Raw genomic sequence first — 22,757 nt, forward strand, 5'->3', positions numbered from 1 at the left:
CCAGCATCTGCAGTTTTGAGATTTTGTGATGTGGGCCATTCTCGCTGGGGTTAGATGGTATCTCAGGGTGCTTTTGATTTGCCTTTCTCTGATAGGCATGATAAATATTTTTTCATATGTTTGTTAGCCATTCGTCTGTCTTCTTTAGAGAAGGTTCTATTCATGTCTCTTGCCCATTGATATATGGGATTGTTGGCTTTTTTCATGTGGATTAATTTGAATTCTCTATAAATCCTAGTTATCAAGCTTTTGTCTGATTCAAAATATGCAAGTATCCTTTCCCACTGTGTAGGTTGGCTATTTGCTTTGGTTGTTGTCTCCTTAGCTGTACAGAAGCTTTTCAGTTTAATGAAGTCCCATTAGTTTATTTTTGTTGTTGTTACAATTGCCATGGGAGTCTTCTTCATGAAGTCTTTCCTGAGGCAAATATCTTCCAGTGTTTTTCCTATGCTTTCTTTGAGGATTTTTATTGTTTCATGCCTTAAATTTAAGTCCTTTATCCATCTTGAATCAATTTCTGTGAGTGGAGAAAGGTGTGGGTCTAGTTTCAGTCTTTTACATGTAGACATCCAGTTTTCCCAACACCATTTATTGAATAGGGAGTCTTTCCCCCAAGGTATGTTCTTGTTTGGTTTATCAAAGATTAGATGGTTGTAAGATGATAGTTTCATTTCCTGGTTTTCCATTCGATTCCAAGTGTCTATGTCTCTATTTTTGTGCCAGTACCATGCTGTCTTGACCACTATGGCTTTGTAGTACAGCCTAAAATCTGGGATGGTGATGCCCCCCAGCATTGTTTTTATTACTAAGAACTGCCTTAGCTATACGGGGTTTTTTATGCTTCCATACAATATGCAGAATCATTTTTTCCAAATCTCGAAAGTATGATGTTGGTATTTTAATAGGAATGGCATTGAATAGGTAGATTGCTTTGGAAAGTATAGACATTTTAACAATGTTGATTCTTCCTACCCGTGAGCATGGTATGTTCTTCCATTTGTTAATATCCTATGCTATTTCCTTTCTGAGGATTTAATAATTTTCTTTATAGAGGTCCTTCACCTCCTTTGTTAGGTATATTCCTAGGTACTTCATTTTCTTGGAAACTATGGTGAAGGGAGTTGTGTCCTTAATTAGCTTCTCATCTTGACTGTTATTGGTGTATACAAAGGCTACTGACTTGTGGACATTGATTTTATATCCTGAGACATTGCTGTATTTTTTGATGACTTCCAGGAGTCTTGTGGTTGAGTCTTTGGGATTCTCTAAGTATAAGATCATGTCGTCAGCAAAGAGGGAGAGTTTGACCTGCTCTGCTCCCATTTGGATTCCCTTTATTTCCTTGTCTTGCCTAATTGTATTGGCTAGAACTTCCAGCACTATGTTGAATAGTAAAGGTGACAGAGGACAACCTTGTCTAGTTCTAGTTCTAGATGAACTTTCAGTTTTACTCCAGTCAGTAAAATATTACTTGTGGGTTTGTCATAGATAGCTTCAATCAGTTTCAGAAATGTACCACCTATGCCTATACTCTTCAGTGTTCTAATTAGAAAAGGATGCTGGATTTTATTGAATGCTTTTTCTGCATCTATTGAGAGGCTCATATGATCTTTATTTTTGCCTCTGTTAATATGGTGGATAATGTTTATGGGCTTGCGTATGTTAAACCTTGCATCCCTGGGATGAAACCTACTTGATCATGAAGTATGACTTTTTTGATGATAAGCTGTAATCTATTGGTTAGGATTTTGTTGAGAATTTTTGCATCTATATTCATTAATGAAATTAGTCTGAAATTCTCCTTTTTAGTTGGGTCTTTTCCTGGTTTTGGTATCAGGATGATGTTTGCTTCACAGAATGTGTTGGGGAAGATTCCTTCCTCCTCAACTTTTTGGAATAATTTCTGCAGTACAGGAATAAGCTCTTCCTTGTAGATTTGATAGCATTCTGGTGTGAAGCCATCAGGACCAGGGCATTTTTTTGTTGGAAGCTTTTTTATTGTTACTTTAATCTCAGTGCTTGAAATTGGTCTGTTCAGGAGCTCTGTTTCTTCCTGGCTCAGTCTAGGGAGAGGGTGTGATTCCAAATATTGATCCATTTCCTTCACATTGTCAAATTTCTGGGCATAGAGTTCCTGGCAGTATTCAGAGATGATCTCATGTATCTCTGTGGCATCAGTTGTTATTTCCCCTTTATCATTTCTGATTGAGGTTACTAGAGATTTTACTTTTCTATTTCTAGTTATTCTGGCCAAAGGTTTATCTATTTTATATATCTTTTCAAAAAACCAACTCCTTGTTTCATTAATTTTCTGAATGATTCTTTTGTTTTCAGTTTCATTGATCTCTGATTTGATTTTGGATATTTCTTTTCTTCTACTGAATTTATGCTTAGATTGTTCTTCTTTTTCCAATTCCATAAGATGGCTTGTGAGTTTGTTGATGCACTCTCTTTCTGTTTTTTGAATGTAGGCATCTAAAGCAATAAATTTTCCTCTCAAAACTGCTTTTGCAGTATCCCACAGGTTTTGGTAGCTTGTGTCTTCATTGTTGTGTTCAAGTTAATGATTTCCTGTTTGATTTCTTCCTGCACCCATCTGTCATTCAACAGAAGGTTGTTTAATTTCCATGCCTTTGTGTGGGGTTGAACGTTTTTGTTATAGTTGAGTCCCGCCTTTAGTGCCTTATGGTCTGAGAAGATGCAAGGTAAAATTTCAATTCTTTTGATTCTGTTGATATTTGTTTTGTGTCCCAGGATATGATCAATTTTGGAGAATGTTCCATGGGGTGATGAGAAGAATGTATATTCTTTATCTTTGGGATGGAGTGTTCTATATGCGTCTATCAAGCACAGTTGTTCTAGGGTCTCATTTAAATCTCTGATATCTTTGTTTAATTTCTGTTTAGAGGATCTGTCCAGCTCTGTAAGAGGAGTGTTAAGGTCCCCTGTTACATGGTATTATTGGATATCATATTACTCAGACTGAGTAAGGTCTGTTTCAAGAATCTGGGAGCATTCAAATTGGGTGCATAAATATTTAGAATTGAAACATCTTCTTGTTGTATTTTTCCCTTGACCAATATAAAGTGGCCATCTTTGTCTTTTTTGACTTTAGTTGCTTTAAATCCACATGTATCTGAAAATAAGATTGCAACTTCTCTTTTCTTCTGAATTCCATTTGCCTGAAAAATTGTCTTCCAACCCTTGACTGGGAGTTTTAATTTGTCTTTTGAAGGCAGGTGTGTTTCCTGCAGACAGCAAATGGATGGCTTGTGTTTTTTAATCCAGCAAGCCAATCTATGCTTCTTCAGTGGGGAATTCAAGCCATTAACATTTATTGAGATAATTGATAAGTATGGTAGCATTCTATTCATCTTATTTTGCGAGAGTCCATTGCTTAGTTTTATCTTTTGCATCAGTGTGGAGGTTAGGTTCTGTCCTTTAATTTCTGAGTTCTTACTTTACTGCTGATTCATTGTGATGGTCAGTGTGTAGAACAGGTTGAATATTTCCTGTAGACCTGGTCTTGTTGTGGCAAATTTCCTCAATGTTTGTATAGCAGTAAATGATTTGATTTTTCCGTCAATTTTAAAGCTTAGCTTAGCAGGATATAGAATTCTGGGCTGGAAATTGTTCTATTTAAGTAGATTAAAGGTAGATGACCATTGTCTTCTTGCTTAGAAAGTTTCATTAAAGAAGTCTGAAGTCACCCTGATGGATTTGCCCCTGTAGGTCAACTGGTGCTTACTCCTGGCTGCTTGAAGAATCTTTTCTTTTGTTTTGACTTTGGACAGATTCATCACAATGTGCCTTGGAGAAGCTCGGTTAGAGTTGAGGCAACCTGGGGTCTGATATCCCTCTGAAAGCAGTGTCTCAGAATCTTTGGTGGTATTTGGGAAATTTTCATTTATAATATTCTCTACTATGGCTTCCATTACCCTGGGACATTCTTCATCCCCTTTTGGGATTCCTATAACTTGTATGTTGGAATGCTTCATAGAGTCCCATAATTCTGTCAGTGAATTTTCTGCATTCTCTCTCTTCTTTTCTGCCTCTTTTACTATCTGAGTTATCTCAAGAACTTTGTCCTCTATGTACAAAATTCTTTCTTCTGCATGGTCTAACGTGTTGCTGATACTTTCTGTTGCCTCTTTAAGTTCCCTAATTGACTATTTCAGTTCCTTCAGCTCTGCTATATCCTTTCTATATTTTTCATATCATTCATCTCTTATTTGATTCTGTTTTTGGATTTCCTTTCAGTTATTTTCCATTTTATCAGTAGTTTCCTTCATTGTTTCCAGCATTTCCTTCATTGTTTTCATCATGTGTATTCTAAATTCCATTTGTGTCATTTCTAACATTTTTTTTTAGGTGGAATCCTCTGCAGTAGCTACCTCATGGTCCCTGGAGAGGTTGCTCTGGGCTGGTTCTTCATGTTGCCAGGAGTTTTCTGCTGATTCTTCCTCATGAGTGATTTCTTTTATCTGTTTCCTTGCCCTAATTTTCCTTTCACTTCCTCTTGCTCTTTAAGTTGTCATGAAGCTGCCAGCAGGATAAGACTGAATGAACACACGCAACCACTTGCCAGTTTTCCACTGCTTTTGTCCTCCTCTTGGGGTCCAGAAGTCTCTTGCTGACTCTCTGGGTCCTCAAAGGGATGATCCACCATCCAGAGATGCCTGTAGTCTTAACTCCTGCTATTTGTTTTTCAATATTTATCTGATTACTCTTTATCTGATAAAAGGTATAATATATTAAGTAACATGTGCTTATATCTCAAAGCCAAGCTTTTGTTCTATTCATTCTGAACCATAGGTCTATTCTGAGCGCACCACATACATTAATGAAAAGGAAGCTGTTATAATGACCATCACATTTTCTACCAGGCTGCCCTTCCAGAAATAGAGCTCTCCCACACCATTGACAGCCAGAGGGCTGTGTTCCCATGAATCAAAATGCCACATCTATGCCACTAAAAATGATGGAGACTTTACATCTTTTGTATCAACCTGGATGAAAGTGGAACACATTCTTCTCAGTAAAGCATCACAAGAATGGAGAAGCAAGAACCCAATGTACTCTATTCTACTATCAGAGATTAGTTACCCTAATCTTTACTGTATTGACTTTTTGCGTGGCCATAATAAAACAGAGCAGCATAGGATATGGAAACTGAATAACTTTATAATCACAGATGATCTGGTAACTCAATTTAGTCTCAGCAACAATCACAAAGGAAAGTAATAAACATCACAGTGCTCAGAGTCCCACCAAGGGCCACTGTAATGCCAGGAGTGAAGGATGCAGGCCTAAGATGAACCTGCAGCCTCTGCTCCTGTAACCTTGGCTTTGAGTTTGTACATGCTCATGATTTCTAAGGTATGTTTGCCTCCAGAGCTTTCAACTAAATCCTGTCCCTTAATTCTGCATCTATCTACTGGATATTTCTGCTTACTGGATTATGTCCTGGATATATCCATATAAAATCAAGATGTTAATTTTGAACTCACTGATGAATTACCAGAAATTTGCTTCTCATTCTGTGTTGTCCATTTCAGAGATTTGCAGTGCTGCTTACCAGATTGCCAAAGCTAGAAACTACTAGGTTATTTAATTCTTTACTGAGATATAAATAGTATTCCATGGTATACATATACCACAGCTTGTTAATCCTTTCCTGGGTTGGTGAGAATTTACACTCTTTTCACATTTTGGTGATTGTAAATTAATCTGCAATAAACAGTCTAATGCAAATATCCTCATGATAAAAGGATTTTTTTTTTCCTTCTGGGTAGATGCCTAGTAATGGGATTATAGGATCAAATGGGAAGTCTAATTTGAGATCTTTGAGGATTCTCCAAATTTACATTCAAAAATGTTGCATTAGTTTTTAGTCCCCCCAGCAGTATAAAGTGTTCCCTTCTCCCCACATCCACGCCACTAAAAAAGATGGAGACTTTACATCTTTTGTATTAACCTGGATGAAGGTGGAACACATTCTTCTCAGTGAAGCATCACAAGAATGGAGAAGCAAGAATCCAATGCACTCTATTCCACTATGAAGGCAGCAGAGGAGCTAATACAGGGGGTAGGGGGTAGGGGAATGAGCAAGTGGAAAGAGGGGACGAGTGAGGAGACTGGGCGGATCACAGTGTATGGCACGCCTCTTGGAAGTGGGACACAATTATAAGAGGGACTTTATCTAACATATGCAATCAGTGTAACTTAATTCTATTTTTTTTTTTTTCCATGTTCCCCCATTCACAATACAGACCAGGCATGGGGCCTGGGCTGGGGTGTACATAGGGTAGGAGTGTAACTTAATTCTTTGTATTCTCAATGAATCCCAAACAATAAAAACAATGAAAAAAATAAATTAAAAAAAAAAAAGAATTGTATTGGCTATTCAGGTTTTTATTTCTGGTTCCATATGAAACACAATATTATTTTTTCAAATTTTTCAAAATATGACGTTGGTGCTTTGATGGGGATTGCCTCGAATCTATAGATCACTTTGGTTAGTGTGGACATTTTAACAATGTTGATTCTTTCTAGCCATGAGCATGGTGTGTTCTTTCATTTGTTAATATCTTCTGCTATTTCTTTTCTCAGTGTCAGGTATTTCTCTCTACAGAGATTCTTTACGTCCTTTGTTAGGTATATTCCCAGGTATTTCACTTTCTTTGAAGCTGCTGCGAAGAGTGCCTTTCATCTGATTCCGCTTGGCTGTTATTGGTGTGCGTGAAGGCTGCTGACTGTGGACATGGATTTTGCATCCTGAGACTTTCCTGTATGCCTTGATGCCCCCTTTTTTTCTTATAGTTTATATTTTGTTTCCACCACTACTGCCTTTGTTGATACCTGCATAAACTAAATCCCAGAACTGCTACTTTCTAGCTGTATGACTTGGAGGAGAAATTTAGATTCCACTTCTTTGTCTATAAAATCATGCTTCAATAAAGCTGGAAAAAGGCACATATATATATATATATATATATGTAGAATGTGACATTAAAGGAAGCTTTAATGATTTAAAAATGTTTTTTTTAAAAAAGGGTATGTTTAGAGAATTCCTGAAAAGAAATATTAAAAATAAATAAATGAATAGATAGAATGGATCTCTGCCTTACCAAGTAGCTTTGAGGATCACGTGAGATGTTACAGATAAACCTCAGTGCAGTACAGTTTCTTGTGGAAATTTCAATAATAGATAAGCCCATGTTCACCCCCATACTTCTCTGAGCTGGTGCACGTCCTAAGGAAGAGTTTGGGGAAATTTCCAAACCTCTCTGTGCCAACTTCCTTATCTGTAAAGTTGACATAGCAGTAATGCCTACTTCATAAAATTGTTCTGTGGTTTAAATAATCCCATAACTTTTAAACATGTAGAGATTAGTAAAGCGTCTAGCACATAGTTAACACTTAATATGTCTTTATGTATACATATTAATGTTGTTATCAAAAACCTAAAAGGCTTCTTGTATTTCATCTTCTACTCTAATAACCTGTTCTCCCACCTCACCATCAGAATCTATGTAAAATACAAATATCATCATCTTCTTACTCCAAATCTTTTGATGGTATTCCTACACATAGAAAGTCTTATTCTAGACTGTATAACAAGCTGGGATCTGAGCTAGCCCTTTAATTTCCATTCATATTTCTATTACTCAACCCAAACTCTTTGAGGCCGAGGACAAACCTGTTCACCCTCACCCCACAACAACCAAACAACAAAAATCTATTTTATGTCATAGCTCTAGTAATTACCTTCATCTGAACCTAACAAATGCTAATATGTATTATAAAATTCACTGTAGTTATCTATTACTTTAGGTACCTTACTGTGCCTCCTCTATAAGAATTTCGTGCTCCCAAGTTAATTGCTGTAATCTTTTTTTTGTGTGTTCTGAAACTCAGAACTAAGTAGAGTTGATGCATATTTGTTAAAAGGCTTGGGGCATTGGAAAGTTATAGGAAAGATAAACCGTATGTATGTACATGTATACATATACATATACATATACACAGGCATATATTAAAAACCATATAACCATATAATTTAATATTGTTCTTGTGTCTGTGCTACTAATTTCTCATATTTGGGACCTGTGTTGAAAATTGTTAACACTCACTAGGAACACGTACTTGCTTTGGCTTTTCCATATTTATTAAGTAGGAGAAACAGTAAATTTGTGGAGTGTACAGATGATACAAATCCGGGGTCTATGAAATAGTGATACTAGCTGACTCACAATGCATCAGTAATTCACAGTGTATTTGGTGCTGGCTTCAGTGAAAGTAGCTGCTCTAAGGAACTGAGAGTTATAGCTAGTTTAGAAGTGAGAAGGGCAGAGGGAGTGGTTAAGAAGATGGGCTCTGGTTTCAGAAAATCCAAGTTCAAATTCCAGGGAACTACTTAGCTGCTATATGATCTTTTCCATGTTTCCTATTCTCTGAGAGGCTGTATCCTTATGAAGTAAAACTAATAGTGATGCCCACATAAAAAGATTACTCAGAGTATTAAACAAGGCACTAAGTTTTAAACTTAGGCTCTACCAAATATTCAATACTTGGCATCTGTCTGCTTAGAAGGATATAGAACAGGAACCAGAACTTGTTACTGTTGTATCAGACATTCCTTATCTGGTGAGAGTTCTCCTAGATAATGCTCACAGTGCAGCACAGATGTGAGAAGATGAAGTCTACATCAGATAGGTCTAGGAGCTTCCCTGGTTTAAAAGTTTTGTTTCCCACATGAGCTAAGACCTCTTGGTCAGATAGTCCTAGCCTCCAAGGTCACCACAAGGGACAAGTCATGTGCCAGGAGTTGATAGATGGAGGGAAGCCCAAAGCTATAGCTGCTTAGCAGAAATTTACCATTTCCCCAGTGCAGGTATAATTTATCTGAAGGGATAATTTTAACATAAATCATATGACCTAGTCACATAGTTGACATTACAACTTTCATCAGGGTAACTAATTAGAGGCATTCAATTGGTCGCATTCTCTATAAAAAGTTGAAAGGGATTGTTAAACTTTTGCCTGTACATAGAAAATAAACTTAATAAGCATTAGAAGAAGGATAATATGGGTATAATAGATTGTGCATAATATTTAGATATATTATATTAATATAATGAAAATAATATCAGGAAGGATAAGAAATATATCTAAAGGAAATGAAATATTTAGAATTTGGTAAGCAGAGTTGCTGAAGGCATCATTTGGTCATTATTTTGCGTGATTTTTATGGATAAACTCATAAGAGTGAGAAGTTGTTCATCACAGAGAAAGTTTTGCTCGTTGGATAGTATGTCAATACGTTTGAGCAGAAATTGCTTCTCTCTGTTGTTGCAGAGCAACAGAGTCGACTCACAGGGCCCTTTTACCACCAGTCTCAGGTGGTTTTCTTCCTCAACTTCTCACAGCTCAGACAAATTGCCTGGGAGGCTTTGAGCTGTAATTGTCCCTAGGAATGCTATTTCCGTGCACATGCCAGTAGGATTAAGAAAATTGAATGTGAGTTGTTACATTAAAAAGGACCAGTGTCTCTCTATGGTTGATTACTTCAGTTATACAGAGCACCTGAGTGATGAGACAGAATTATCAGGGCATTCGCTCATTGGACCAGACGGCTCTTCATGGTGAGAGCTGCCTTGTAAATACGCACTGTTGATTGTGGAGAATGGCCAAGAATTCAGCTAAGAATCAACACAAGTCCATCAAATTCCAGGAAAACTCCTCAGAGTGTATATGCCCTTAGTCCTTGATGTCTATACATCATTTTCATCTTCACACATAGATATTACAATTTAGAACACAGCATTCCTCTAATTCAAGTAGGAATGGAGAGAGTTTGAATGTAAAAGCTTTACTGATAAAATAAACATTAGACATATATTTAGAGGATATCTCTACAACATTTGGGTAAATGTATATTTCTAATATCTATGATGAATTTAATTAGGATACCCACGTGTATGTAGTGCGTTAAATTATAAATGGAAGAGTGGATGTGTTTGTTTGAATAAGTATACATTATAATTGTAGTCACATCTAAAGTTCCAAGTGATATTAAAAATAATGCTAAAGGCACGTATTAAATTACGTTTTCTGCTCAAAACAACATCGCGTTAAGTTATCTGGGCATGTTTATTTACATCACTAAACAGAATGTAAAATAGCATATGTTAACAGTTCTTGGTTTCTCATTTTCTAAATTCAAACAAATCTGGAATGAGTAAAATGAACAATATGGTAAATGTAGCTTCAGCTAATTTTGCTTAATCCCCTTTATTTTCTCTTTCCTATAGAGGGTTTAACAACTCTTAGAGAAAAGGAGGAAATGCAATGTTAGTTTTGAGTCTAACTACTTTTCCACATCATAAACGCTGATATATCTTCAATGAACGAGGAATCACACCCCCAAGTAAAAATAGAAATGCATGCTAATTTCACTCTGGAGTGAACAAGACAAACTTCAAACTGTGAGTCTGTAATGACAACATGGATGCTTTTTTGCAGCTTTTGCCAGCAAGACAAGCTGCCGTTGACCTTCCAATCCTGTGTGATCACCAAGGAGTGCCAGGTTTCCGAATGGTCGGAATGGAGCCCCTGCTCGAAAATGTGCCACGATGCGGCGTCCCCTGCCGGCACGCGGGGGAGGACTCGCACCGTCAGGCAGTTTCCGATTGGTGATGAAAAGGAGTGCCCCGACCTTGAGGAAAAAGAACCCTGTTTGTCTCAAGGAGATGGAGCTGCCCCCTGTGCCACGTGAGTAAATAAAGAAAGGTGCAGAGTCTGCCCAGATTTCTTTTGTTCAGCTGTTTAATTTCAGCTGAACAGTCTGTTGAGAAATGATTTTTATACATTCTAAGTAGAAAGTAAAATATTTCTTTACAAGCACTATTCTAAAACACACACACACACAGAGGCACACACACGTACATACCTGATGGTTTTACAGAACAAAAGCATCTTTAAGAAGTTGTATTTCCAAATCTCCATGAAGGCTTGATTTTTGGCAGCAATTCTGTGTTTGTGTGTTTTCTCTAATACGTAACTGGCAATCATTTTCTGCCAAGGGGCAGACAGTTAATACATGCAGCTTTGCAGGCCATATATGTCTCTGTAATCTAGATCAGACATCTGAGGCCTCATTTCATCTTTTTGGCTCTTCTGATTGAGATGAACACTAGCACCTCCGTTTGTACCTAGGTGGCCTGCTCATCCAAGTTAAAGTGACACAAAGTGCTACGTGTGCCATTTTCTTTGTACTTTTAGAAATCCATTTTCCTTGTCGTGGAGTAATACCATCACGTCCTATCTGTAGTGGCATCGGGGAATGGTCCCTGGCTATCTCTTCCAAGCACATGTTGGACTGACAATCCCCCAACCTTTCTTTCACATCAGCATCTTGATAGGAGCTTTAATTGAGCATCATAGATCGTCTTTCCCAGGCTCCACTGATTAGATAGAAACGTTAGCTCTCTGCAGCATTCATCAGCACTCATCAGCGATCCTCCACGCTACAGAGAAAAAAAAATTTATTCTTGACAATAAAGAGAAAACTCTGAATTGTCCTGTTACATTTTTAAATGCTAACACACAATTATAATTTTGCTTCAGTATGAGTAAGCAATTTTCATTCATTTTACTTAAGGGGCAAAACAAAGGTTAACATTCATCGTCATCCATCGAATCCATTCTTGGATTCCATTCGCCTTTGTTTGTAAGCATCAAGAAAGGGCAAGTCTGGGTTCAGCTTAATTGAACATAAAATTTCATGTTTTCAGCATTCTGCTCTCTTTTCATAAAATATTTATAAGTAACTTCCAGTAGTTGCAATTAAAACAGGATCACCCTAAATTTAACCCCTCTCTACATGGAGCACTGCTGAGCATAATGGAGAAAGGATTGAAACTGAATTTGCATCATAGATGTCTACAATGCATTCTAGAGGAAAATGGCTTTTAGATGAATTCATAAGCAGAGTGGAGAAAAGTTGTATTCAATAAAATATGGTTGTCGTCATGGGCATTTTCTTTATCCAGGTATGGCTGGAGAACTACGGAGTGGACAGAGTGCCGTGTGGACCCCTTGCTCAGTCAGCAGGACAAGAGGCGTGGCAACCAGACGGCCCTCTGCGGAGGAGGCATCCAGACCCGAGAAGCCTACTGTGTCCAGGCCAACGAAAACCTCCTCTCCCACTTAAATGCCCACAAGGGCAGAGAAGGTAAACAGAGCTTTCTTCTCAAGAACTCACTGAGAGGGACCCAGCATGTGATTGCTCTGGAGAATATATACATAGCCAGCTGGGGCACAGGGAGCCATGTTTCAGTCTGCATCACAGTTGGTGTTCATTAGAGTAAACAGTAATCCGTGTTACGGAGTTAAAAAAAATTAATGCAACTCCATCTTTGGTCAGTTCTGATTGACTGATGTGTCTCTTTTTATACTTTTTTACTTAAATTCTTCCTGAATTAACCTCTGCACCAAAATCTAGCAGGAGTAATTAATTGTAAAACCAGAATAAAGATCCTGTTGTAAGTACACATGTGTAGTACGCTTATATGTTCTGCAGTCTAAAATTTTCTTTATATAAGAAGTTATACCTGCTTGTTATAAAAAATCTCATTTTGATAAAATGTGGCTAAAAATAAGTTAATTGTGATATTAAATAATATTTTTAATTTGAACTTAAAAGAAGTAAATACAGAATAAAAACCACAGAAATAGAAATCTTTAACCCAAAGGTATCATTTTTCTTTTGAACTCTTTAATTATTTGATTGACATATCTTGGATTTTTTTTTTTAATCTCAGTTTTGGGCCAGGTATAGTAAGTGTTCTAAAGAATAAGTTAATCCAATATGGCTATGGCTAAAAATATATGTTATTTTATATCAATATTACTCTAAAATTCTTTTCATTATTCTATCAAGTTTATGTTAAATTAGTAGCTCTAAAATCCTCACAAATATGGCCATTTTTAAGCAGTGCTATAAGTAGTCCTTCTAATTCTTTTATCTGAAGGGTCACTAGTCCATTCAACCTGTATCAGTTGGCTGCCAACAGAGTTCTACAAATTATGTAAGATAGTGAGGATAGAAATAACAATACAGATTTCATGTTGTGGAACTCCCCAAAGTCATCATCAGGACACATAAGTAAACCAATAAGTAATAAAACATGCTATGCTGTACCTCTGAGTGTGACTGAGAGTGACTGTAGGAGGATCCTAGAAGCAGAGCACTTCACAGAGGAGGTGGGACTTGAGCTGAGTGATGGTGGGTACACTTCTTGCAGATAAGTTGGTCAAAAATGCAAGAGGGAGTTTATTTCAGGCTGAGGGAACAATGTGTACTCTGCAGAACACTAAAGAAGAGCAAACATGAAGGACAAATCTGCCAATTAAGATGAGCTTGTTGTCTTTGGTAAGTTGTGGATAGGGCAGGGTGGGATAGGATAGGGTAGAGTAGGGTAGGACAGGCTAGTACTGCCTAGAAAATATTTTGGTTAGATAAGGAAAAGAATAAGGATGAAGCTCCCATTTTATCCCAGGAAACAAAAGACCAAATAAAGGAGATATTCAGGGAGGGGATATGAGCAAGAATGATGGAAAGCATAGAAACTAACCAGGAGAAATTAACATTCTGATCACTGAAATAAGAGATGTCTTTTCTGTTCCTCCCCAAAAGGAGTGACACTGGCAACCAGGGATTTGTGGAAGATAAACATTAGTTTTTATCTAGTTTTGCATCTGCAACTTCCAAAATTTAATTGTTTCATACACACTAACTTTGCATAGTATGTCAACTCATTTAGGAATCTAGCCTAGGGATGCATTTTACTACTAATGTATCTTCAAGTTATAAGGAAGTAGCATAAAACCGTAATGTTAGTACATTAATATTTTCTTGGCCACTTTAATGTCTGCATTTTAACACTCTTAAGTAGATTTATTGCCGCAGTACTTTCAGAGTAGTATAATTTCATTACTAGAGGTAGATCAAGTTTTAGTTTCTGAATGTCAATTATGTCCTGTAGGTTATTACTTTCAAAACAGCCTTCAGAATTCTGAATTACAATTGGATATTTTTTGAACTATTTTTTTTAGAGTCTACCCTACCTTTGCCAAATCACTGCAGATACCAAAAATAAAGTCACAGAAAGAAAAGAAAACAGAAAGAATATCACCATTAAGTTATATTTGTTGGACTAAAGCAAATGCCAAAGCAAAGGTCAATAGATGTAGAAGTAATTAATTCGCCTAAAATTAATATGTATAATGTAAATATGTAACATGAATAACTTGGGGATTGTGTTCTTTCCTATGAAATGCCAAGAATACTAACAAGCCTCTTATAATCTTTGCAAACCAGTGATTCTCCCTAACAGTTACAGCTTTTATTCAGCAGAATTTAGACTATGTATAATTTCTCCCAGGAATACTTAACATTTCTCATTTGGAAACATACCCAGTACACCAGCATCCCAGGGGTGACATATAAAGGCTATAAATACGTGTGAAAGGAGAACTATTAGACTGTGAGCGGTGAAGATTGTTCACAGTCTACCCTCATTTACCAAATATGGAAGAATGAAGGCTTACCTTATAGACAGAAACCACTCAGAACAACCTGCTGACTAATCCTAGTAAGACTAATTTCAAGAAACCTTGACTGTGTCATCATCAACAACCTGCCTTAAGACTAATTCATTTTTTACTTAATTAGGAGAGTAAGTCTACACTGTTTTTCAGGCGGATTCACATTATCCGTTCTATAGATGATTTGTTTTTACACATACCCAAAATTTTAAAAACACTTTATTCAAATAAAATATTTTCAGTCAAAAATAAAATTTTTTTATACAAAAGCACTGAAAGCAAAAGATGTGACATTCACATAAAGTTCTTTTAATACTTTGGCACATCATATTATACAGAGGAATGGTAATGACCACTTTCTGGGCATAAAGGCAAGGAGACATTCATCACATCATTCACTGCTGTGTTCACTACTGTTAACTGACTCTTACCGTACTGGCCAGAAAAAAATCTCAACCTTGGAGGTATTATATTTAAGTTCTGGAAAATCAAAATATATACCTTTAAAGTGCAATGCATTTGGTATAAAATCCAAATATCATTATGTTATTTGTGTCAGTTGAACTATATGATCAGATGTTGGTTAAGTTGGTGATAGCGTCTATGGACAATAAAAAATATATATCTACTTGATATTAGAGAGAGTTTATATTTTATTCATACACTGCTGCTAGCTATGGGTAATACTCCTAATTATGACAACTTTTCCCCCACAGTATACTGGTGAGCAAAATTTCCACTTTAGAAGAAAGGCTTGACACATTTCCTGCTGAGAAGAGTTAGAAGTAAAACCCTTGACTATTTCTGTTCAGCCAGCTGAGCAGAATTCCAGTAGGCTGTGAAGAATATCCAGCTTATGCTGGCATGAAATCTACCCTTACCAGAGTGTAACAGAAACAGGCCTTGCCCATGGGGAAGATTAGCTGTACGCATTCTAGAAAGCTGATGAAAATATTGCTGATCATTGAATGCATGGAAATAAACTCTTTTTTTTTTTTTAAGAGCTGGAGTTGAAATAAAAGTAGATTTTAGCTACAGTAAGTCAAGAAATTCTTATGTTTGGTACAAATTGAACATGTTTTTAAATGAGAGAAATCGGTTATAAGGCACCATGAAGCTAACAGTGACTTATAGAAAATGTAAACAAAAGCATTCCTCTACAGAAAATAAACCAAAAAGCCACACCAAAATCTGGACAGAGTTTGTGGAGTGGGAGGTTATTAAGAAAGTCATCCTAGGTAATGAGCCTGTATGATGGCATATAATGAGATATGCCAGAAAGAAGTGGAGGATTAATGGAAAGATAGGTGGAGAGAAGGATGATTGAACTGTGAGTGTTTTTATATACATATAAAAACATGTGTGTGTATATATCCAACTCAGTTTTCCTATGTTCAGGAGAAAACAGAATAGTCATACTATTCCTAAATTAAATGCACATTGTTTATTACTGCAGTCTTTTATCTACAGTTTCCACAAATAAACCCACTTCAAAGTTTTTTTGAAAAGGAAAAAAAGAAAGGCTATGCTTATGGTGCCTTTTTCCCTGTTATTTCAGAAAGTAAATATCAGAGTACGTCGAAGTCTAGTGCTGCACCTTTCCTATCGATCACTTTTGAAATAACAGGTAGGTGAGAATATTTTATGTGATATTGCCATCAGAAGTATGTATCAGAGAGTCATGGGTCTCTGATACCCAAGAGATTCTCCATAGGTTCCCTGATGCGATCCTTAAACCGTCTGTGACAGAACCCAGTTAACTTTTATTTTCTATTTTCCTAGAAATATATTGAAGATGTACCTTTTAATATAAATGATTTCTTGTTTCTTTTTACTTTTTATAATAACATTATACAGATGTAAATTACAGGATAAGGATTTTTAAATTTGCTTACCTGTAAAACTTAATCCTTTAAATAAGGATTTTTAAATTTGCTTACCTGTAAAACTTTTACTAGGATTTCATAATTATACAAACAGATATATAAATTTTGGTTATGAACACTTGTTGAAAGACATTAATGTAGGTATGAACACTTTTCATAGTTTGCCATATTTCCAAGCACATCCCTTTGTGCTTAGCTAATCTTAATGTGGTAAATGGAAAAGAAGCTAAAACACACAGTGGCTGCAATCTGGAAACATAGTGCTCTATAGATAATGGTGAGATGTAAATGGCACTGTAATATAATTACAGCAGGTCTTCACATAATGTCATTTTATTCAACACTGTTTCATTAGAGTGTTGATGGGGAAAAAATTGATTCTTACTGGGCCCACTGTGTTTGTGTACACACGCACACGTGTGTCTGCATGGATTTTCTCCAAGTACTCTGGTTTCCTTCCACCCCCAAACGGTGCTTGTTAGGTGAATTAGATGTTACAGTACCCCCATCTGAGTGAGTGGAGATTTGTGTTGAGATCATCTTGTGATCAGATGGCTTCCTGTCCAGGGTGGGTTCCATCCCTGCCCCATGAGCTGCCCAGAGAGACCCTGTGACCCTTAACTATAGATCTTTTCCTAAATGTATGTGTAGCTCATATTTGTTTTAATATTTAACATTAGAGGTGTTTTGGTCTTTATTGAGAAGTTTGGTGATGTTTTATGAACATAAATATGCCATAAGAACTTAACTTTGGTTTATATCAATTAGCCAATGATGAAATTGGTTTCATAATACCTTGTTTTGCTTAACATCAAAGTTTCCAAGAACCTATTGATGATGTTAAGTGAGAAGGGACTGTGTAGAATAATTAAAGCAAAAGAATTCACCTGAGGAATCAGATATTCCCTTGGAAGTTAGTTCAGTGGGTGTCTTATGGGAGAGAAGAGCTGTTATCTTCTGAAATTTTGCTGTGATCAGTGGATTATAAAATGGAAAGGGAGATACCAAGAGGTTTTAGCCATGAAGATAAATCCAATAAAAACTCACATGCTGGGAATTAGATTAAGGTAGTTAGTGGTCTACCTAGAGGTAACTTAGAATTTTTATCGGAGGAAGAGCTTGCAGATGAGATTTCAGGAAGCTCAACCGAAAAGGCAATCAAAGAAAAATATAATAAGGCAGCTCAGAAGTGAGCTAAACATGAAAGCAATCCTTACGTACCTTAATATACATTTGTTGTCTGACTTATTTACTGTACTTTTTGTATAATGATACAATTTTCTTTTAATTTGTCTGAAAATTATCTCTTGAATTCTTTGAATATACCCACCTCTTTTCAACAATTCTCTATTTCAGGAAGAACCATATTCACACTCACCCTGCCCCTCACCACTGAATAAAGAATTATCCACACCTCCGAATGTAAATAGAGCACATATGATTAAGTTGTTAGATCAAGTGACAAGAGTCAAGATTCATGCACTTTGTTCCCATTTACTCACTTCAGAAAACATTTTTATGTACCATAATTTTGTCTCTGTTCCAATTATAGTACGTGAGTAGAAGTGTTTTGAATTTTCATCTTATGGCTACTTAAGCAACTCCATCCAGAAATAAGTAAAACTGGTTTTCTTTTCCGCTTGGCCTCATTTTGCATTGCCTATTACTTAACTTTGTCTGAACATACCTCTTTATAGATGACTCCTTTGTTCCTATTCCAGAAATGTATCAGACCAGAGGGCCTGAAAATCATCCTCTGCAAAACAGCTAGACATGGTGGATGCAATATAGTTTTAATTGCTTTTGGGGGCAAAACTGAGGTCTCAATTCACTAAATGAATAGACATACTAGGAAGAGAAAAACATTACTTATTTTTTCCTTACATACATGGTCTAATACTAAATGAGGATTAGGAATAAAGCTTTAAAATGTCAGAGTCTAAGGTGATTACTGAAAATGATTTTAGTTACAAGCTGTATTTATAGCAACCAACTATATCACAAATGTTTGCAGTCAACAAACTTGGAGTGTGGATTATTTACTCCAAACATCCACCACTGCTGGCAATTACATACACAGACTAGCAGATCACACACTGTGCTTTCCACTCAATAGTGCCATGTTTATGTACAAAGCACAGCTGAAAATTGTATTTTATCAAGAAAATAACATGAGGGTAACTTCTATTATATTTGTGTACAATGCCAAAAATATTTAGGAGAGTTAATGCCTGCCTCAATTAAATGGCATTTGATAGAAAATTTTCTTGGATAATCAAAAATGCCCAGAATTTTCTTCAATATTTTTAGAGTGAAAGATAATCTTTTCAAAGATCAAACTCAATAAAAGTATCAATGTTGCCAAGTTGATACTACAGTAAGATACTAATAATATAGAAATAATGGACTATCTCCAGTAACACAAAATACAATGACTACCTATAGACACCTACACTGAAGTCCCAAATGCCCACTGGAAAAGAAAATAGTAGTAATAATAACAATGATGAAATGATAATGACAATGTTAATCGTATTTATTAAGGCATTGTATGATTTGGTTGCTTCAAAGAATTAACGCTTATTGGGAACTCCGGGTTAGAATCAAGTATTTAATGAAAAACTCATTCTGTGTCTGTTCTTCCAAGTATTTCTCTTCTGCACATCAATGACAATCTGGTTGAGGAAGTATCGTAAGTTTAGATATCTCACTTGTTCTTTCAATCACTCAACAAATTCTTGTTAAACAACTGTTAGGTTACCTCACTGATTTAAATGTTAAAGATGGAATTTTTTAAAAGCAGACGTGATCTCTGCTGTTAGCCCTGTAATTACAGTTTGTTTGCTTGGAATTCAGGCCGACCCTTCACAAGGCTCACGAAGGTAGATTTCTACAGCAATGTCTGTTTGGAGCTCTCTAATTAAGCTCTGAGATTGCACTGCACAATGCTCCTTCCTTCAGCACCTTCACCCTTACTTATTCTTCAGGTAGATCATTTCTTGCTAAAGGACATATCTTCAAAATGTGGTTTAAGGATCACCTGGATGCTTTAAGAAAACACAAAAATTCCTGTAGTTACCCCCTAGGGTTGTGACTCTGTAGGTCTACAGTGGGTGCAGGGATCTATTTCTTGTAAGTGTTATCACTGACTATAATAGGGAGTTGATTCTACTATAAAGCTCATGAGAGTCTTTTCAAGGCTCCTTCCAAAGGTTTGAGAGAGACTGGTATGAAAGGAGGGGATTCCAGGTTTTCTTGATCCCCAAATCTTACGCAACTTAGGGAACTCAAATTATTATAAAGCAGAACCAATGTGCAAAATTCCAAACATGAAATCACTCACTCAGTTCTCTGCCGGGACCACAGAAAGGGGTCTGTTCATGTAAGAGGCTCCAAACCTTAAGTCTCACGGGCTTCTCCAGAAATCTTCCCCTTTTTTAACATAGATTTTTGGCTTCTATTAAAGCCAAAATAGTAGCAATAAAAGATAGCAATATAGTAGCAATTAAAGATAGCAAAATAGTAGCAATTAAAGAATTGCTACTTTACAATGAGAGACAAACACAGGTGATGTGTGTCCTGAAAGGCCTCATTTCCCCGTCTTTCTAAAGGTAAAACTGGGGAGAATGGGGTGACTAGAAAAAGTCACTGAATATTTTCATAAGTGAAGTGCAACTTTCAGTTCTAGTTTTTGTCTTGTATGTGCCCTCTGAGCCCCAGTTTTAGGTCTCTGAGCTATAAATCTCTATAAACCCACTATACCTAGCTAGGAAATTGGGGAGGAAGAGTGCCCAGCATTCTTTCAGATATTGTTTCAACTTACTTCATACCTGGAACCTGAGATGGGTGTTAGCAGAGGACCTTCCATTAATGAAAGAAAGATGATGGATAAAATGTCACCTAACCTGCCACTATCAAGTGACTGTAGTATGTGTGCTTTTTGTCACCCGTAAGCACTTATTTCATCCAGTCTGTTGTAGATGAATTACAGCACCAGGAGGAATTTTGAAACGAGCACTCAGGGATGTGCACTGGTGAACGAATAGTATTTTTTCAGAGGCACACTCCTGCTATCTAAAGATATAAAAGAAATGGTTTGTGTCTGTGGCTGGCTGTTCCCTGCCTTACTGATGATTGCTCAGTAGGGAGTAGCTACTCTTTCTAGTGTTAACAGAGGAGTACAAACTGCATGGTAGAACTCATTAATATTTATTCCTTCTAAAAGCAATGGGCAATAAAAAGGGAATTAAACCAGGGAGAATAGCAATGGGAAAAAGAAGCAGTAACAACAGATTCATCTTGGAAAGGTTTCACCATTTATTGCACACCAAAATATACTCAAAATACAAGAATCCATGTCATGGTATTATTAGTCTGGAATCCACTAAAAATGCCTCTAATAACTGAGTGAACTAATAAGAAAAAAATTCACATTAAATGCCATTGAAGAATTCAAAGTAGTATTCTGTATTCTTGTAATTGTGTCATTTCACATGCCTCCTTATAATTTTACATTTTCTATATTCAGCAAAGCTACATGCTCCCAGTGTCAGAAGCTATGTTGTATTTGTAGATGGACAAGAACTGTCTCTAAGCTGAGGATCACCTGTTTATGGGGATCAACAGAGTCACATCTCTGTTCTCTTGCTGTTCTTCCATTTTCTGCCTTGAAATGACACCAATCATTGTCTCAACTAGCCAGATATCTCCTTCTATTTTACATAACATTTTACTAACTCTAAGACCTTAAGATCTTCTTTCATTCCAAACTTATAGCCCTTGTCTAATAAATTATACGATTTGCTCTTTGATTCCAACTTAAGATTTTAAACCTCTAAGCAAGGGTATGGGGGGAGCAACCCCTTCAACATACTTCTTTAGTGCAACCCATTATTCTTAGCAGAGTTCTGGGTACATTTGCTAATTGTGTCATTTGGAAATGTCTTTTAATGAGACAACAAAAACTCGTTATTTAGAGGATATTGACTTTTTGGACATCTAATTTATAGAATTCCATTGTGAGTTAACCTCTCTGCTTCACTCCCTTCATTCTTTTCCTCCTTTGTTTTCTTTCCTCTTCAAAGACTTAATGATGTAGTACATGGGGAACATTTTCTACCGCAAGGCCTTGCATTTATTATGTGCCAAAGGATTATCAATCGCTTTAGTTTATGTGTTTACTTTTCTGGTTAAATGGAGCAAAAGACAGGAATTTTTAAAATAGCAATTTCACTTTAAACTTTTGATATTCGATAAAAGTATAATTGTTTACTGGCCTTGTCATTTGAGAAACAATGGAGGATGTATAATCCATGGAGTCTCTTTATAATATGTGTTAAATTCCTGTCATGTAATTACATTATACATGAAATTGCTCTTTTCTTGGGAAAAGGAGACCTTTTCCAAAGATTTTTCTGTATTATTTTAGAGTTAAAAGAGTGATGACTAATTTTACTTCTGTAGTTATGGGAGACAGAATTATTACTGCTTCCCTTCCTCTCTTACTCAGAATCCTTAGGAAATTCAAGTAGTACCAATTGCTAGAAGATTGTGAAGGAAAAGCTTCATAATAAACTTGAGATTGTTTGGTTACTTGAAAAACACTTTCACCATTGCAAGAAGGTTAAAAAAAAAAAAAGAGAGAGAGAGATTATTTTACATGTCCTCACCTAGATCTGGCTAAGAAGTCTTGGATCAATTAAGTTTCTACTCTATTAGAAATTCCAAAATTGCTATGAAAGTAAAAAGACATGTTTTTAACTAAGAAAGCTATTGATTGATTTCTTACTGTATTCTAAAAATCTATAGCAAGCGGGTAAGCAGAGTAAACACTTTTGTTATAGTGTTTTTCCCATTAATACTCTACTAATTAGAAAAATACATTTTGTCGGTGGGATGGCAAACTAAAACAGCTTTGGAAAGAAGCATGGAGAATCCTCAAAGAACTCAAAACAGATCTTCCATTTGATCCTGCAATCCCATTACTAGGCATCTATCCAGAAGGAAAAAAAAATTGTTTTACTTACCATAAGAACAATTGTACTAGATTGTTTATCACAGCTCAATTTACAATTGCCAAAATGTGGAAACAGATCAAGAGCCCATTAACCCATGAATGGATTAAAAAACTGTGGTATATGTATACCATGAAATGCTATTCAGCCATAAAACAGATGGAGACTTTACATCTTCTGTAACAGTTAGATTACATTCTTCTTAGTAAAGTATCACAAAAATGAAAAACAAGTGTCCAATGTA

General features: G+C 36.2%; 1 protein-coding gene and 1 non-coding gene across 2 annotated transcripts in view; one reads left to right on the plus strand and one right to left on the minus strand.

Annotated features, from left to right (window-relative positions):
• THSD7A (thrombospondin type 1 domain containing 7A) overlaps nucleotides 1-22,757 on the plus strand; it is a 466,447-nt gene that overhangs the window by 241,126 nt on the left and 202,564 nt on the right. The window contains exons 3-4 of the mRNA XM_053609606.1: nucleotides 10,528-10,776; nucleotides 12,057-12,238. Coding sequence (XP_053465581.1) covers nucleotides 10,528-10,776; nucleotides 12,057-12,238 — 431 coding nt within the window. The remainder of the gene's footprint in view (nucleotides 1-10,527; nucleotides 10,777-12,056; nucleotides 12,239-22,757) is intronic.
• On the minus strand, nucleotides 6,248-6,379 carry LOC128560629 (small nucleolar RNA SNORA51). Its single transcript, XR_008373104.1, has one exon. It is a non-coding gene; the product is annotated as a small nucleolar RNA SNORA51 (small nucleolar RNA).

Source organism: Nycticebus coucang, chromosome 11 (assembly GCF_027406575.1).
Source record: "Nycticebus coucang isolate mNycCou1 chromosome 11, mNycCou1.pri, whole genome shotgun sequence".
Taxonomy (NCBI): Eukaryota; Metazoa; Chordata; class Mammalia; order Primates; family Lorisidae; genus Nycticebus; species Nycticebus coucang.